The sequence below is a fragment of the Podarcis cretensis genome (genome assembly GCF_951804945.1).
Source record: "Podarcis cretensis genome assembly, chromosome: 6".
Taxonomy (NCBI): Eukaryota; Metazoa; Chordata; class Lepidosauria; order Squamata; family Lacertidae; genus Podarcis; species Podarcis cretensis.
Genome location: NC_137175.1, coordinates 11,750,140 through 11,768,331, shown reverse-complemented (window position 1 = coordinate 11,768,331; position 18,192 = coordinate 11,750,140). Strand labels below are relative to the sequence as shown.

The following is an 18,192-nucleotide window of genomic DNA, read 5'->3' as shown; positions in this document are numbered from 1 at the left end:
TGGTTGATGTGTAATGAAAGTTGCTTGGGATAGAACTGTTGGCAAAATCTTCAATACTTCAGTCTTCAACAAATGTTGAAGGGAGATCTTTGGAACCAAAGATACAACAACACATTACCAGGTTCTCATGTATCGCTGGGGGGAAAGAGAACTAAAAAAGATATAGATTTACATAACATTTACATCTACTTGTTTATATGTATAGATACAAATTTAGGGTGGAATTAAACCAACTTTTACTCAGAGTAGAGCTACTGAAATTCATATAGCTTCATCTTATTCAGTAATTTAATTTAGTGGGTCTACTCTAAATACAGGAAGAACCTTCTAACAGTAAGAGCTGTTTGACAGTGGAATGGACTCTCTCAGGAGAGATTAGAGAACTGGGCCAAAACAAACAAGATGAATTTTAACAGGGAGAAATGTAAAGTATTGCACTTGGGCAAAAAAAAATGAGAGGCTCAAATACAAGATGGGTGACACCTGGCTTGAGAGCAGTACATGTGAAAAGGATCTAGGAGTCTTGGTTGATCACAAACTTGACATGAGCCAACAGTGTGACGCGGCAGCTAAAAAAGCCAATGCAATTCTGGGCTGCATCAATAGGAGTATAGCATCTAGATCAAGGGAAGTAATAGTGCCACTGTATTCTGCTCTGATCAGACCTCACCTGGAGTACTGTGTCCAGTTCTGGGCACCACAGTTCAAGAAGGACACTGACAAACTGGAACGTTTCCAGAGGAGGGCAACCAAAATGGTCAAAGGCCTGGAAACGATGCCTTATGAGGAACGGCTAAGGGAACTGGGCATGTTTAGCCTGGAGAAGAGGAGGTTAAGGGGTGATATGATAGCCATGTTCAAATATATAAAAGGATGTCACATAGAGGAGGGAGAAAGGTTGTTTTCTGCTGCTCCAGAGAAGCGGACACGGAGCAATGGTTCCAAACTACAAGAAAAAAGATTCCACCTAAACATTAGGAAGAACTTCCTGACAGTAAGAGCTGTTCGACAGTGGAATTTGCTGCCAAGGAGTGTGGTGGAGTCTCCTTCTTTGGAGGTCTTTAAGCAGAGGCTTGACAACCATATGTCAGGAGTGCTCTGATGGTGTTTCCTGCTTGGCAGGGGGTTGGACTCGATGGCCCTTGTGGTCTCTTCCAACTCTATGATTCTATGATTCTAGGAGGTTGTGAACTCTCCTTCCTTGGAGGTTGTAAAGCAGGGACTGGATGGCCATCTGTCATGGATTCTTTAGTTGGGATTTCTGCATTGCAAGGGGCTGGACTAGATGATCCCTGGAGATCCTTGAGGATGCCTTCAAGTGCAGTTTTCCAGGCTGAGAGAAATTCCTTAATGTATTCTCTCTCATCACAGTAGTGCGGTGATGGGAAGAGTACTAGAGACAGCCCCCTTAAGCCCAACCAATTATGACTAGACTAAGTTCACCTTGAGTCAGGGGCAAAGAAAGGCGTTGTAACACCCGGGGCAGGTGTCACTACGTAGGGCGCATGTGCGGCAGCACTATGTACGATGCATGCGCCGTACGTAGCGACGCCGCACATGCGCTGTATAGTGGTTTGCCACCGGTGCCACTCCAGCTGCAGCCGCAAGCAGAGGATCCCGGCACTGTCCGTACGGTGTTGGAGTGGCGCCGGCAGCAAACCACTATACAGCGCATGTGTGGCGTCACTACATATGGCACATGCGTGTGACGCTGCACATGCACTGTACTTAGCGGTTTGCTGCCGGTGCCGGCATCCTATGCTCGCGGCTGTAGCCATGAACGGAGGATCCTCCAAAGGTGGCTAAGGCAGCGCGATGGCTGCTCAAGCTGCCATGGGCCCCCGCAGGGTGACTTCTTGGCACCCCCGCAAACATGGAACCTGCCACACAGACACACACCCCGGTGCAACGCCACTGCCTTGAGTTAACAAACCTGCGGCTGGGCTGGGCTGGGCCACTTCTTACTGCAGGTGGGAGCTCACATGATGGAACTTTCCTACATCCAAAGAAACTCCTTCCAGGGTAGTAAAACAAGGTTCGTAGGAAAGAGATATTCCAGTATAGTCATACCTTGGGTTACAGACACTTCAGGTTGTGTTTTTTTGGTTTACGGACCCGCCGAAACCCAGAAGTACCGGAACGGGTTACTTCCGGGTTTCGGCGGTTGCACATGCGCCGAATCGCTAAATCGTGCTTTCCACATGTGCAGAAGCACTGAATCGCAACCTGTGCGTGCGCAGACACAGCGCTGTGGGTTGCAAATGTGCCTCCCGCAAGGATCATGTTCGCAACCTGAGCATCCACTGTAGTCATTTGCATGGAACGTACTGCAATCAGTGCTATTTTTCTATAAAAGTAAGTGCCAACACAAATGCATCCCTTGTTCTCTTATAATTGCAACGGCGCCCACCTGAGCAGTGCCTGAACTGAGTTCCAGTGAGTTCCGGCTGGGAAAAAACCCTGAATGTAATGACATCTGAGGAAAAGAGTGTTTCCCAAGCCTACTTTGGTGTCAGGATTTGCTTGGTAGGCATTGCTTTCTGTGTCATCACCTCAGGCCAGCAGCACAAGAGAGAGAAACATTTGGTGGCAGTTCCACATCTCTAAAAAGGCCTCCCAGTGGAGACCCCGCAGCCAGGCTCCCTCTCTGGACTTCTTTCACTATAGGCCGAAACTTTCCTCTTTCAACTGGATTTTACTGTTTAAGATTTTACTGCTGCTGCTGCTCCTGCCAGCTTTTGTATTTCTGTTTTAGACTGCTGCTCCATAGAGCTTTCTGATGTTTGTGTGTGTTCTGTATGGATGTTCTGTGATGCTCTTCTGTGAGCTCTGCAAGCTGAAGAGTGAGGTATAAATAACTATCTAGAAATAACTCAGAGTAATTCAAAAAGTCACAAGCTACGGACAAACTGCCCAAAATGAGAATGATACTCAAGAGCTTTGGACAAAACTACCGAGAGCAGGAACAACTGTAGGAATGGTGCTTCTGCCATGCATCTAGATAGATAGATAGATGATAGATAGATAGATAGATAGATAGATAGATAGATAGATAGATAGATAGATGGATACCTCAGGTTAAGAACTTAATTCATTCTGGAGGTCCCTTCTTAACCTGAAACTGTTATTAACCTGAGGTACCACTTTAGCTAATGGGGCCTTCTGCTGCCGCCATGCCGCCGCATTGTGATTTCTGTTCTCACCCTGAAGCAAATTCTCATCCTGAAGCAAAGTTCTTAACCCAAGGTACTATTTCTGGGTTAGCGGATTCTGTAACCTGAAGCGTCTGTAACCCGAGGTACCACTGTAGATAGAGATGATAGATGATAGATAGATAGATAGATAGATAGATAGATAGATAGATGATAGATATAGAATCTTTATTTGCATCAGCCACTAGCCATAGCAATAAAATAAAATGTACTGAAGACAGAGGTAAAAACTTAACCATAGAAAATACATTTTGGGGTTTACATCAATAATCAAGTAATAGATCTTATTCTAATTGCCCCCGCTAAAAACCTTGCAGTTTTTGCTGTCACCTGATCACCTTGATCTGCTAGAAGAAAGGACACAGTAGCATTGGTTGAGCGACCCAGCATTGACAATAATAGAGGGGTAATAACCTCACTCCTCAAATCTTTGTAAAGAGTGCAAGCCAGAAGCACATGAGCCACTGACTCAGTACTGCCCCCTCCCCCAGGGACAACCATTTTTTCAGTGGAATTTTTTGAAATCGACCCTCAAGTACAGCCGAAGGCAGTATATTCAATCTTGCGAAAGTGAAAGCACGTCTCTATTTTGGAATTGTTAAATTCTGCAAATAGGGTGCCCGAGTGTCTGACTAGGTGGGAAATAATTATTTATGATTATGATTATAATTTATGATTATGATTATAATCATATCATGGGCAAAATTTCCTTATTGTGGCCAGATTATTCTGTCGCTTGCTATCATATAAAAGGTAAGGGGACCCCTGACCATTAGGTCGAGTTGTGACCAACTATGGGGTTGCGGCGCTCATCTCGCTTTATTGGCTGAGGGAGCTGGCGTATAGCTTCCGGGTCATGTGGCCAGCATGACTAAGCCACTTCTGGCAAACCAGAGCAACACACGGAAATGCTGTTTACCTTCCTGCTGGAGCGGTACCTATTTACTTGCACTTTGACGTGCTTTCGAACTGTTAGGTTGGCAGGAGCAGGGACCGAGGAACGGGAGCTCACCCCGTCGCGGGGATTCGAACTGCCGACCTTCTGATCAGCAAGTCCTAGGCTCTGTGGTTTAACCCACAGCGCCACCCGCGTCCCTTTGCTATCATATAGGTGCTGTCTAATTAAATTATTTGCTTTACTGAAGCCCAGTGTTAGTAACTGTTGTGGTGAAAAACCAGAAAAGTAAAGCTTTTGGTTGACAATTTTAGTCCAAGCATCTAAGCTGCACAGAACACCAGAGTCCTGTCTGAAACCTTAAGAATGCTGATTGTCCATTCTTATTTGGGAGCCCATTTTCTCCTATGTCCTACATTTAGAAAAACACTGACAGTTGATTAGTCTAACAAGATCACCTCTTGGATTAAGAGTCAGTAGCTGTGGCCCAAACCTCTGAACAGGAAAATCAGCGGATAAATATTTGCGCAGCCCACATCAGAAATTGCAAGGGTTTCCTTTTTAACCTGTGGTGGTGCCAGTTGCAAAGTACAGAAAAAAAATCATTCCAGTCTATGGATTTTAATTAATTCCATAGACAAGTTGATAGCCTTTGGACTTCATTAAGTCTCCAGGCCTTCATCTTTTAATTAAGAGCAGCCTGACAAGATCAGACCAATGGTCGATCTAGACAAATACGTCATTTTCAACAGTGGCCTCTTGTATTTATTCTAAAGGAAGTCCACTTCATCACAGAAAAATAGCCAGGTAGTGAATTCTCCATAGCACAAAATCCCAGCTTCTGCACACCAAGCATACAGAGTCTGCAGTCATTATGAATAATGCATTTTTGAGCATTTTTTTCTGCCTCTGGTTTCTCTGTGATTTATTCTGTCTTCAGTAACTCAGGAAAGCCCACAAGCAGAGTGTAGATTCCATGTGCATGTGTTAGAAACATTGGGAGTTGCCTTAGACAGAGTTAGACCACTGGCCCATCTAGCTCAGTACACTGACTGGGTTTTTCCAGGGTTTCAGGCAGGGGGCATTCCTAGCCCTAGCTGGTGATGTCAGGATTTGGGCCTGGGACCACCTCCATGCAGAGCAGATCCTCTGGTCTGCCACTAAGTTGTCTCCCTTCCCCCTGAGTTCCAATGTTGTCTGCTGCCTCCATTCGGACCCTCCAAGTGTCCCTATTTTCAGGGACAGTCCTGGATTTACAGCCTCAGTTTCTGATTTGATCCCAGAATGTCCTGCTTTTCCTTAGAACATCCCTATTTTCATAGGAGATATGTAGGAAGGTATGGCGTTATTTGACACACACACCCCCGAGCCAAGGAGATAAATAACTATACAACCTTTAGAAGACATGTGAAGATGACACTGTATAGGGAAGTCTGTTTAATGTTTTAGTATGTTTTTATATATGTTGGAAACCACCCAGAGTTGTTGTTGTTGTTGTTGTTGTTGAATAGGACACCCCTATTTTCACTGAAGAAATGTTGGAGGGTATGTCCATTGCCCCAACAAGGCAAATCAGGCCTGTGGTGGTAGTACAGTTAGGTGCATACCGAAGATTGTTGCAACTGAACCCCATGTAGCTTGAGCTTCAAAAGTAGCCTGCAATGTGCTATGGAGGTCTGTGGTTCAGAGCGACAAAAATCAGCCATCCTGCTACCTGCTCTAATGGATCCATGTGCAACCGTTCCCATGTGGCAAACTACTGAACTGCAGGTAGCACCTTTTGGGCTTGTACTGACTCCACCTCCCAGGGGGTGGGCATTTGGGCCACATCTGGATAGCAAGGAGTACAAAATGAGCTCACGGGTTCTCCTGAGCCTAGCTTGATGTCATGAGTCCAGGTTCCTGGCTTGATAACACAGCAAGCGTAGTTACCGTATTTTTCGCCCCATAGGGCGCACTGGCCCATAGGGCACACCTAGCTTTTTTTGGGGGGGAGAATAAAGAAAAAAAAAATTCCCCCCCCAGGCGCGGGGCTGGGGAAGCCCGAGCTTCCCCTGACCCCAGCCCCCAGAGCAGGCTGCTATCCGCAAGCCTAGGGAGCCCGGTGGGAAGTCGCGCCGGTCTCCCCAGGATTGCGGATATCTGCCTGAAGCCCGGGGTGCGCTCCACTGCGCACCCTAGGCTTCGGGATGCAGGCAGCTCTCCGCAAGCCATGGGAGCCCGGCGCGACTTCCCGGCGGGCTCCCACGGCTTGCGGAGAGCTGCCCGAAGCCCAGGGTGCACTCCACTGCGCGTCCCGGGCTTTGGGATGCAGGCTGCTATCCGCAAGCCTAGGGAGCCCTGCGGGAACTCCCGCGGGCTCCTCAGGCTTGCGGATAGCTTCCTGAAGCCTGGAGAGCGAGAGGGGTCGGTGCGCACCGATCCCTCTCGCTCTCCAGGCTTCAGCAAAAGCCTGCATTCGCCCCATAGGACGCACACACATTTCCCCTTCATTTTTGGAGGGGGAAAAGTGCGTCTTATAGGGCGAAAAGTACGGTAATTTAAAAAGAAGATTTATTGCAACAACAAACAGAAATCTCCAGGCGGCCCTAACAAGCCGCCAGCATTATCAATCATGGTGACCCTTCTGAAGACTGCTTCCAGTTTTGACAGAAGATACTGAACTTACGTACTTTACATCTCTTGCTCTGCTTCCTGTCTAACATTCTACGACATCAGGGGCTGATTGGCTCAGCTCCAGCCTCTTCTTGTCCTGACAAGCTGTCACTGTGTAAGCTCGTGCCTTTTTGCATGTCTGGAGAGTTTTGGCTGTCTTCCAGCCCGCTCTCCAATGTTCCCTTGGCAACCTGCATTCCACTGTCCAGAGGAGTTGCCTCTAACTGCTGTATTCTTTGCTCAGCCTGATTAACCTCTGAGCTTCTCTGTTCCTGGCTGCGATTTGCAGCCAACTGCAAATCTTCACTGAGAGCTGTCTCATTCCTGACACTTGTGCCCTCATGTGCTTCTGCAGCCTTGCTCAATCTTTGGTCCTGACTTCTAGTTTGGTCCGTCATCCTGCCACCCAGTTTGCCCTTTAGTCCTGAACAGCACAGAGTTAAACGATGGTGTTCACTCCTATAAGATGAGCTTGGGTAAGTTTAGGAGAGAATCAGACATATTCATGGAGGTTGAGGCTACTAACTCTGATAGCTACGTTCCACTTCTATTGTTGGAGGCAGTGTGTCTCTGAATGTCAGTTTTAGGGAATTGAAACTGGGGAAATTACCATTGGGCTCAAGTTCTACTTGTGGGCCTCCCAGAGGTATCTGGTTGTCCACCATGACAAGAGTGCATTTATTGCATTTGTTAAAAAAAGACAAAGAAGAAACCGAGCCTCATTTTTAGTCCTTAAATGTATATTTTGTACTTTGTAATTCTAAAATAATGAAATATGTATGATACGTCCATTCCCCACCTGTGTATTTACAGCTTTGCTGCTTCCCTGCTTAGCAATCCCCACTTGTGTTAGATGCAGCTATTCAATAATGTCAAAGGGCAAAGGGCAGATTGCCCTTGGGGTGGGGGAAAAAGTAATTCTCGGCTAGAATTAAAGTTATTATCTTCAAACTGAAATGGCGATGGATTCCTTCTTTGCTCTATCTCCAGCTCAGAAAAAACACCTCCTTTCTGAGATAAAGCAGAGAGCAAAGCAGATATCTCATCCTTTCACATCTGCCTCCCCATCCTCCCTTCCCTTCCCAGACAAAGTTTTAATTATATTTGATAGCTCTTCTTTGAAATCTCCAGGAGTTAAGTAATTTCTTTGCACTGTAAGCCTATCGGCGTGTCGCCTGCACTGCCCCACATACATATGCATTCGCTCGCGGTTTGCACTCGAGCAAAAAGCAATTCAGCGAGCAAGTGTCTCGTAATCTCACTTAAAGCTGCTGCCGTGATACACGCAGACAAGCCCTGGTTGACACATCTGTTTAATGGCACATTTGTGTCAAGAGCTGGGCTGGCAAGTGGGGATTCCCCAAGCAGAGGTTCCGGTGAAGGATGCTTGGCAAATATAGTCTTTGCGGATACCAATATGAACTAACCTGATCTGAGCTTTCCACATGAATTTGCAAATCACTTCTAGGGAAGGAGGGACACACTGTAATCTGGTCCATCCCAGTTCTCAGAGGGAACAGGACTCAACCCATTCTGCCCTGCTTCCAGGTGGATTTTTAATGGAATGTCCTTACAAACCTACCAGGCTATCTAGCTATCTATCTATCTAGCTAGCTAGCTAGCTAGCTATTTGATTAATAAGTCTCTACTTGTGGCACATCTCAAAGCACATTTTCACAAAATGCTTAGATAAAGCAAGTGGGTATGTAAGAACAATTCAAAACCACTACATCTATAAAAACAGATAAAGCAATTACATGGATAAAAAAAACAATTTCAAACCCAAGACAAGTAGCTACTGGGATCAGAATCTCCATTTAGAAAGTTTGCTTTAAATATACATTTAAAACCATCTTACTGTGTGGTCCGAGGATTGTGGTCTGCTTTCATTCCCCCAGCTTTTCCCCCTTTAACGTTTCTGAAATTGTGTATCCATCTTATCACAGCCTGAGCAGTTATCTGCTTGATATTGTGCACCTTGAATGAACATAGAACAACTCCCTTCCCATGGAGCAATGGGGTTTCATGCTGTTTCGGGAGGAATTTGCAGGAAAAAACCAACCCAAATCAAAACTATGGCTGTAATTGTAATCTTACCTACGCAGGAGTAAGCCCCACTCAAGTCAGTCAGTCTTACTTCTGAGAAGACACGTTTGGGCTTGCAGCCTCAGGTGTTCACTGCCTTTCACACCTCCAGTGCAGATCGCCACTCAAAAAAATATTTTCAAAAAATATTAAGGCACAATTTGAGAATAAATACTTTCAGAAATGCATACTTTCTAAGAATAGGTATTTAAATGTGAATTTTGTGCATATTCCATCAGCTCCAGCTGGTGACCCAGCTATACCCCTACCTGCACAGGAAAACCTAACTTCTGTTATCTGTGCTCTGGAAACCTCTAGGTTAGATTACTGCAATATGTTAGGTGTGGGGCTGCCTCTGAAAACGGTTCAGAAACTTCAGCTGGTGCAGAATTCAGTGGCCAGGTTGCTCACCAGGGCAAAACAGTTTGAGCATATTACAACGATCCTGGCGCAACTGCACTGACTGCCAATTAGTTTCTGAGCCCGATTCAATGTGCTGGTATTTGTCTGTAAAGCCTTAAACGGCTCAGAACTGCAATACCTCAAGGACCGCCTCTCCCTATGATGTTGCTGTTGTTGTTGTTTAGTCGTTTAGTCATGTCCGACTTTTCGTGACCCCACGGACCAGAGCACGCCAGGTACTCCTGTCTTCCACTGCATCCTGCAGTTTGGTCAAACTCATGTTGGTAGCTTCGAGAACACTGTCCAACCATCTCGTCCTCTGTCGTCCCCTTCTCCTTGTGCCCTCCATCTTTCCCAACATCAGGGTCTTCTCCAGGGAGTCTTCTCTTCTCATGAGGTAGCCAAAGTATTGGAGCCTCAACTTCATGATCTGTCCTTCCAGTGAGCACTCAGGGCTGATTTCCTTCAGAATGGGTAGGTTTGATCTTCTTGCAGTCCATGGGACTCTCAAGAGTCTCCTCCAGCACCATAATGTAAACCTATGTAAACCGGCCCAAACCCTGCAATCATAATCTGAGGCCCTTCTGCATGTGACTCCACCACAAGGGGTTGGCAACATGTGAATGGGCCTTTTCTGCAGTGGCTCCCCACTTGTCAAATACTCTTCCCAAGGAGGCTCACCTGGAGCCTTCATTACATATCTTTAGGCACCAGGCAAAAACGTTTGTCTTCAACAAGGCCTTTGGTTGATGAACATTCTACAGCATTTTAAATGTGTCTGTGAAAGGAGGGTTATTGGTTTGCTTTTGTTCATATTTTTATTTTGTATTTTTGTGCTGTGAACCACCCTGCCATCTTGGAATGAAGGGCAGTATACAAACTTAATAAAAATAAAATATAATAATAGTAATAATAGTAGTAGTAGTAGTAGTAGAAAAAAATTATTTATACCCTACCCTTCCCAGTTCAGAAAACTGGGCTCAGGGCTGCTAACAACAAATTTAAAACACTTAATTGATGCAACAAAAACCAGCATAAAATACACTATAAAGCATGAATAACAATAAATTCAAAAATCAAAAATCAATTTGGGGAGAGGGATCCATCCAATAAACATCAGATGATCATCAGGCCTAGCTTGCTAAATTAGTCCTATTTGGGCCAGTGAGGAGACCAGGAGAGAATTAGCTATGGGATCCCAGAGCGGGTAATCTTCATAAAAATGGAAGGGGGGGAAGGAAGGGGGGGGGAAGATCAGGCTAAGTTCAAATTGAAAGCCAGACAGAATAGCTCTGTCTTACAGGCCCTGTGGAAGGAAGTTAAATCCTGCAGGGCCCTGGTCTCATGGGACAGAGCATTCCACCAGGTCGGAACCATCACTGAGAAGACCCTACTGGGACTGAGATTGATTCTCCAGCATCTTCAGGTAGAGGTGAGAAGGAATTATGGATGGAACCCTGAAGGACCACTGCCACCAAGCGAAAACAATACTGATCTGGATAGGCCAATGATCTGACTCAATATCAGGCAGGTTCCTATGTCCCTAAGTCTCTACATGTACACCTCCACCCCGGCAAGCAAGAGATGTTATCCCAGTTCAAGGGCAGATTCCAGCCAGGCAAAAGCATTCAAGAATGATGCAGAGCAAGGCTGGTGAGGGGTATGATCTGGGGAGAGGAGCATGGCCTGGGAAGAGGGGGAAATGGAAGAGAAATGGACTGAATTTTGTTCCTGTGTTTTCACATCAAGACACGCTGGGGAAATATGTGCAGAAAACCACTCCCCCCCCCCTCAGATAATGCGTCAAAAGAACTGTGTCAAATAGAGGTGACAAAGGATGACATTTAAAAATAACAAGTCATGGAGAATTGGTGGCATTTGAGGATTATTGAAGAGCTAAGATATGAAACTGCTGAACTATTAACTAAAATATGCAACTTCTCCATAAAAAATACCTTCTTAACCCATTGACTGGAAGGTAGCCAAAGTAAAACCAATTTATAAAAGTAGCCAGGTGGGATCCAAGAAATTACAGGCATGTCAACCTAACTTCTGTCTCTAATAAATCAGTCGAAAGCATGATTAAGACTAGAATTGTTAAACCTTTAGAAAAATAAGCCTTGCTTAGGAAAAGGCAGCATGGCTTCTGCAAAGGGATGCTTCCCTTCGCTAGCTTTTTAACCTTTCCTTTTAACAAATTACTCACGAAAGAACCCTGAAGAAACTTAGCAATGTTGGGATGAGAAAAGCAGAGCTCCTACCATTCCAGTTAATGGATTTTAAAACAAGAGGTTAGGAATAAATGGATAACCTTTCACAACCAAGGGAAAAGAACATAAAGGTGTGTGTGTGTTTTCCCCTCCTGTTAATATTATTTAGTGTATTTATAAAATGTTTCAGGGTCAGAGATAGAATGCGAAGTGGGCAACTTTGCAGGTGAAACCATCCTTTTTCAAAGGCTGAAATTCTGAGCAGACTAGAGAGAGCTCCAAATGGATTTCTCCAAACTCAGGACCAGAAGAACCTCCTGGATCAGCTCAATGGCCCATCTAGTCCAGCATTCTGTTCTCACAGTGGCTAACCAGTTGTCTAGGGGAAGGTTTCAATCAGAGCCTCAATGCAACAGCATTTTCTTCACTTGTGCTGCCCAGCAACTGGAATTCAGAGGCCTACTGCCTTTGATGCTGGAGGTATCACATGGTCATGATAGCTGACAGCCCTTGATGGTTTTATTTCCCATAAATTTGTCTAAACCCTTTAAAGTTGGCCATCTTGTGACAGTAAATTATGTAGCCTGTGAGCTAAATTTGCATTAAATGTTGGCGGATGGACAAGAGAATGCCAGCTCAGATTCAATGTAAGCAAAGTGATTTGCAATGGAATTCAAGACATCCAGTATATTTGTTAAGTGTTTGTATATGCTCTTGATTGGTGTCATTTGGCTGTATCTCCCCAAGAAAGAGCTGCAAACTCATCGAACAAAATCTGAAAGAAAATGGAACAAGGTAAAAGGGAAATCCAAGGGAAGGTCCTAAAATTAAAATACCGAACATCTTAGTACCATTGTGGCCCATCCATGCTTAGAACCTACTACACACTGTCAGTTGTGCAACCTTAAAATGTGTACCATGGATGTGGAGACAGTTCAGTAGCATGGCAGTACTTCATTATGAGGGCTTATTAAACAAATTCCAGACCTTCTTACATCCAGAAATGCCATTGCTCTCAGTGGAATTTTCTTGGATGTCAATACACTCAAGGTCGCATTACTAACCACATACCCCTTAACTGCCCTGAGTAAATCAGGACATCCTGTATGTGTGATATCTCTAATGAGAGCCCGGAGCCCAAAACCACACGTTTTTGGGCTTTGGGCTCTCACAAGGGTCACATGACTTGTGTGGGAGAGTGGCCTGGAAGACGCAGGTCCTGGTTTTCAGCCTCAGTGTGTTGAATGCTATATAATCAGAAGGGCTGGTCACCAGATTTATCTGTGGCCCAAACCCTGAACCAAAGTGGACCTATCTGGAGAGATCTGGGTCCCAGATCGCTGCAGGTCAGGTTGAGAGCCCAGAGCCATTTGGGGCTTTCAGTGGAGAGGGGCATCGGGCAGGAAGAAGAGGCAATTGTGAGTGACAAGGCTGAGAAAGGAGAAAAAGGGGGCACTCAGCAGCATCATCTTCACAGGAGAAGGTAGGGGAATGCCTTTCCCACCAGACCTCTCATTCTTCCAGAGCCTCTCCTCTTTCCTGATCCTTCCTGCCCCCTGAAGCCACTTGGATAGGAGCAGCACCAGCAGGATTTTCCTGATATCACCTTGTGGCAATCATACAGGGTCCCTGGACGTTTGACGGTCTATTGATCCCTGTGCCACCACTGTGATTGCTTCCCCGCTGCCACAAACCCGTTTCTCTCGGGTACACACGGAGTCCAGACAGTTGTTAACATTAAACCAATTAAACAAGTTTATTTATAAGCATTAACAAGTTTATGGTTTCAGATAATTTTTCTTGTCAGTTTTTTAATCTTAGTTTCTTTACTGACCTATACCTTCATATTACCTACTAACTGATTATACCAACTGTTTAACTGACTCCTCCTAACAGATTCTCTCACTCACTCACATCAAACCATCCCAACCCACAGACTTATCCTCCCTCTCTCTTCTCTAACACCCGACTGACACCTTAACAACACGAACTCTAACTCTAACTCCTCCCCTTGGGTTCCCACTGGCCAATCACTTCACACTCATTTAACCCTTTCCTTATGACCCAGCATGATGTCACCTAGGAAGGCAAATGCCACACACCTTGATGGCATTTGAAGGAGCTGTGGAAGTAGCAACTCCCACACTACAAAGGTGGTGAAAGTTGGGCTGCTCACATGCAGATATTTCTGCATCAGTGGAAATGGGCGGGTCAGTTTCTTTCTAGTACACATCAGTTTTGCATGTGTTTATTCCTAAATCCATTCCATCCCATTTCAGGATTAAACCTGCACAAAATTTGGTTTCTGAAATACATGGTTTTGAAGCAGATTTTATCCTAAAAGATGGACTTTTAAATTGATTGAACCAAGAACTGTATTGCAACATAAAGAGAAGTGGAAGAATAAGAATTGTTCTGATTCATGTATCCCCATCCAGGAGGTGAAAATTAGACCAGTTCAATTTTTTTTTAAAGGACTGTACAAAGTTCTCCTCCACATCCCTACGACAACACGTTATTTATTTGCAATTAGTTGTTGAGTCCTCAGCTGAAATGACATGCTGTGTTCAATCATTTTTAGTATCAGTGTGAATAACCACAAAAATGGCCCACTAGGAACAGGAAAAAGATTTTTTTAAAAAACTACCTACATAAATAGACAGAACAATGAGTAATCATCTGAGAAAATGGAAGATGGGTTTTTTAGGATGAAAAAAACAGATGGTGGTTCTGAAGAAATGATGTGTTCTTAATATTTGTATTGATAACGGCTTGGCAGAGAAAAAACTTCCGGAAGTTTTCTGTTCTTCTTGATTGATTGCTTTTGCCTTTATCGTTTCTGGGTTTGGGCTGCAGAAATAAAAAATCTGTCTCTATAAAGGCATTTTCCGCTCTCCTGTGCATGGACATTTGTTGGTGCAGTGGCCTGAGAGACTAAGGAACCTACTGGTGAGTTTAGTGCAAATCCAGTGGAACTTTCAAGAAATGAGGTCAGGTTTCCCCATTACTATGATGGGATTTGCTTAAAGAAAGTCAAAATATCTTCCTCTTCCTTTTTCTCTTTTATAGAAAAAGCAGCTTTTTTCATATGTGCAGCTGCACCACTCATGAGGTTTGTCCAGAACACAGAAATTCAAGCAAGCCGCTAAAACTGCAGCACAACTTCAAGGTTCATATAATTATGCATACCAAAATCAGCTGGATAGCTTTGCTATAGAAAACCCCATAGAAAATTTCCATTATTATGACAGTTATAAATCCTAATGTTGTCGAAGAGTCTAAATGACAGAAGATGACACATAGCCTCGCCAAGTGCTGAATCCCATTACTGACGTGGTTTTTCCCTTCCTCTCTTTTTCTTAACAGCTTCGAGCGCATGCAGTGGATATGAATGGAAACAAAGTAGAGAACCCCATTGATCTCTACATCTACGTTATTGACATGAATGACAACAGGCCAGAGTTCATAAACCAAGTCTATAACGGATCCGTTGATGAAGGATCCAAACCAGGTACAGTAGGAATTGCCCGTGGAACTGCTGCAAGTCTTTAGATAATAAAGTGCTGTTTTATATTGTTTCCCTTGCCCATCCTTGGATGTTAGGCATTGTTGTTTATTTCTATGTAGAGCGTCCATTAAAGAACAGGAGGGTGTGTGGAGGAATTCCAGAGCAGTTGACACATTCAGCCCTTGAACAGCATTCGGCCCGTTCATGCCAAATCATAAAAACGACAAGATTCTTTTAGTGCAAGGAAATAGATGCTATTAGTCAAGAGCCCTATTTAGGCGTTACAAGCCCAGGCCAGACCCATACAGAGGCAGGGGTACACTTGCCCTGGGCTTCGGACGGCTAAGCTGGCTGGGGGCTTCACTGGACTTAAACTGTTATGCCATGAATGCTCCTTGCCACCCAGTGGACCAATGATGTAATGGATGAAACGGTGATGGGCAAAAGGCCCATGCCTGTCCATATGCACTGCAAGGGATGGGGGTGGCACTGTGGTCTAAACCACTGAGCCTCTTGGGCTTGCCGATCAGAAGGTCGGCGGTTCGAATCCCTGTGATGGGGTGAGCTCCTGCTGCTCTGTCCCAGCTCCTGCCAACCTAGCAGTTTGAAAGCATGCCAGTGCAAGTAGATAAATAGGGACCGCTGCGGTGGGAAGGTAAACAGCGTTTCTGTGTGCTCTGGTTTCTGTCACGGTGTCCCGTTGCTCCAGAAGTGGTTTAGTCATGCTCGCCACATGACCTGGAAAACTGTCTGTGGACAAATGCCGGCTCCCTTGGCCTGAAAGAAATATGAGCACCGTGACCCCATAGTCGCCTTTGACTGGACTTAATCATCCAGGGGTCCTTTACCTTTTACCTTTTTTATATGCACTGCAAGTCTTCAATAGTAAAATCTGGACCTGAGTTACTGCATACTTGTGTGTAGCATCAGATCAGATTAGGCAGCAGCGCTGAGGCAGCACATCTCATGCTCAAGACTCCTGCCCTGGGTTTCAGACAAGCTCTGCATGGGCCTGGCATGAGCTGTACTAAGTAACTCTGGGGTCTGTGTGAGCTGACTGGGGGGGGGGAGGTATTTCATTCAGTTTGCATTTAAAGGCAAATGTACCTAATTTGCACTTTCTGAAAACTGAAACAGAGGCAGCCTTTGAAATCCGCACTTCTCCAAATTTTACAATGCGGTTCTCTGGCCAAGTCATATATACAAAAATGCATATACTAGTGTGAAATGTGCATAAAAATGGATATATTCATGAAAATGTATTATATTAGGAAACACTGATTTGCAAAAAATAAAAAATAAAAAAATTGGGGAAACTGCAAATAAAAAACGTGTTTATTAGGAGAAATCCACACTAAAGTGTTGTTGAATTTTTGAGAGGATTATATTATTATTATTATTATTATTATTATTATTATTTTGGCAAACTCATGTAGAACTGAGAATAATACTGGAAATCAAGAAACTGACAGAAGCCAAAACGGACACATTGACCTGTGCCTAGTGCTGAGTAGCCCCTACCTTTGACTTCCATGCAAAAGTTCCTTTCCTAAAGGACTTTCCTTGAGTGAGGAGACTTAATGCAATTCTTAATGTTAGAGTACAGCTTCCAACAGTCCCACCTGCATGGCCAAAGGTCAGGGATTATGGAATATGTAATTCAGCAAAATCTGGAGGGACACAAACATCTGCAGAGCACCACATGGACCATCCCTGTCCTTGCAGTTCAACAATGGAGGCAATCACCTGGAAATAAGGTGAGTTTTCCGTCAGTTGAACACAGGCTGAATGGCCATTTGTTGGGGATGCATTGACTCCCTTGGATTTCCTGAATCACACAAAATCCTAGTTTAGACAGCCTAATTCCTCCCTTCCTGGTCTATGATTCGAGGCTTTCCCTCTTTTTCTGCTTCTCTCTTTTCCCTTCTCATTAAAATGCAGAAGGAAATTAAAAACAAAACCGAATAAATGATGTAGCTGAAACTTGCATAAAGCAGCTTACGCTGGGGTGTGAACCACTTCTGGGTCTCAGATAGCAAGTAATGCAATTCAATGTAAGTTAGGCAGGACTTAGATCTTGGATCACTCCCCATCAGTTGAAAATCAGTGATTCGGAGCATCCAGTCATGGCGGATACCCATTGGGACTGGTAGGGCAGAAGGCAAGGAGACCAACAGTAACTAGTACTGGAGCCAGTGACAGGCAGAGCCAATTAATCCTTCTTTTGTGCTCATTCTCCTCCCTGCAGAGTTCTACACAGTCAACTCTGATGCTAAGGGCTGAAGGCCAGGGCTGCTTGTAAGGAGGAAGGCAGGCAGATGGGAGCTGGCCGAGGGCAGGCCAAGGTTGGTGGGACAATGCCCAGTTTGCCTGAATGGACCAACTTCTATGGAGAATATCTCTGTACGGAGCGATTTGCAATATTCTCTATGGAGAATATCTCAAGGAACGGAGCGATTTGCAATCTTTGAGAGAGATTGGGCCCAGATGCATTCCCAGGTGTTGTGAACCTAACCCAATAAGCCAAGCTTCAGTAGTGGCTTGTGAAAAGTGGGAATCAGTCCTGCTGGTGGAACTCATAATGGAGAAAACCAAGGTGGCAGTGGGGTCAGGGGAACTCCAGGCTGCCAATGCCAACCCTCAACTCCTCCAGTTTCACCACCACTCTTTTCTATCTTGTCAAACTTCCCACAACACTGTTACTCACCCACGTGCCACACTTTATAAATACATTTTTTATAGCAAAAAATGATGAAACGCTACACTGTGAAAGGGTTTCCGTACCTTATATCCACCCTGTTGTTGTTGTTTAGTCGTTTAGTCGTGTCCGACTCTGCGTAACCCCATGGACCAGAGCACACCAGGCACTTCTGTCTTCCACTGCCTCCCACAGTTTGGTCAGACTCATGTTTGTGGCTTCGAGAACACTGTCCAACCATCTCGTCCTCTGTTGTCCCCTTCTCCTTGTGCCCTCCATCTTTTCCAACATCAGGGTCTTTTCCAGGAAGTCTTCTCTTCTCATGACGTGGCCAAAGTATTGGAGCCTCAGCTTCACGATCTGTCCTTCCAGTGAGCACTCAGGGCTGATTTCCTTAAGAATGGAAAGGTTTGATCTTCTTGCAGTCCATGGAACTCTCAAGAGTCTCCTCCAGCACCATAATTCAAAAGCATCAATTATTTGGCGATCAGCCTTCTTTATGCTCCAGCTCTCACTTCCATACATCA

At 44.8% G+C, this 18,192-nt stretch overlaps 1 protein-coding gene across 8 annotated transcripts in view; it reads left to right on the top strand.

The window, feature by feature from the left end:
- CDH4 (cadherin 4) overlaps window positions 1–18,192 on the top strand; it is an 839,962-nt gene that overhangs the window by 652,658 nt on the left and 169,112 nt on the right. For all 8 annotated transcript variants that reach the window (XM_079979074.1, XM_079979073.1, XM_079979079.1 and 5 more), the window contains one exon: window positions 14,826–14,970. In XM_079979074.1, coding sequence (XP_079835200.1) covers window positions 14,826–14,970 — 145 coding nt within the window. The remainder of the gene's footprint in view (window positions 1–14,825; window positions 14,971–18,192) is intronic.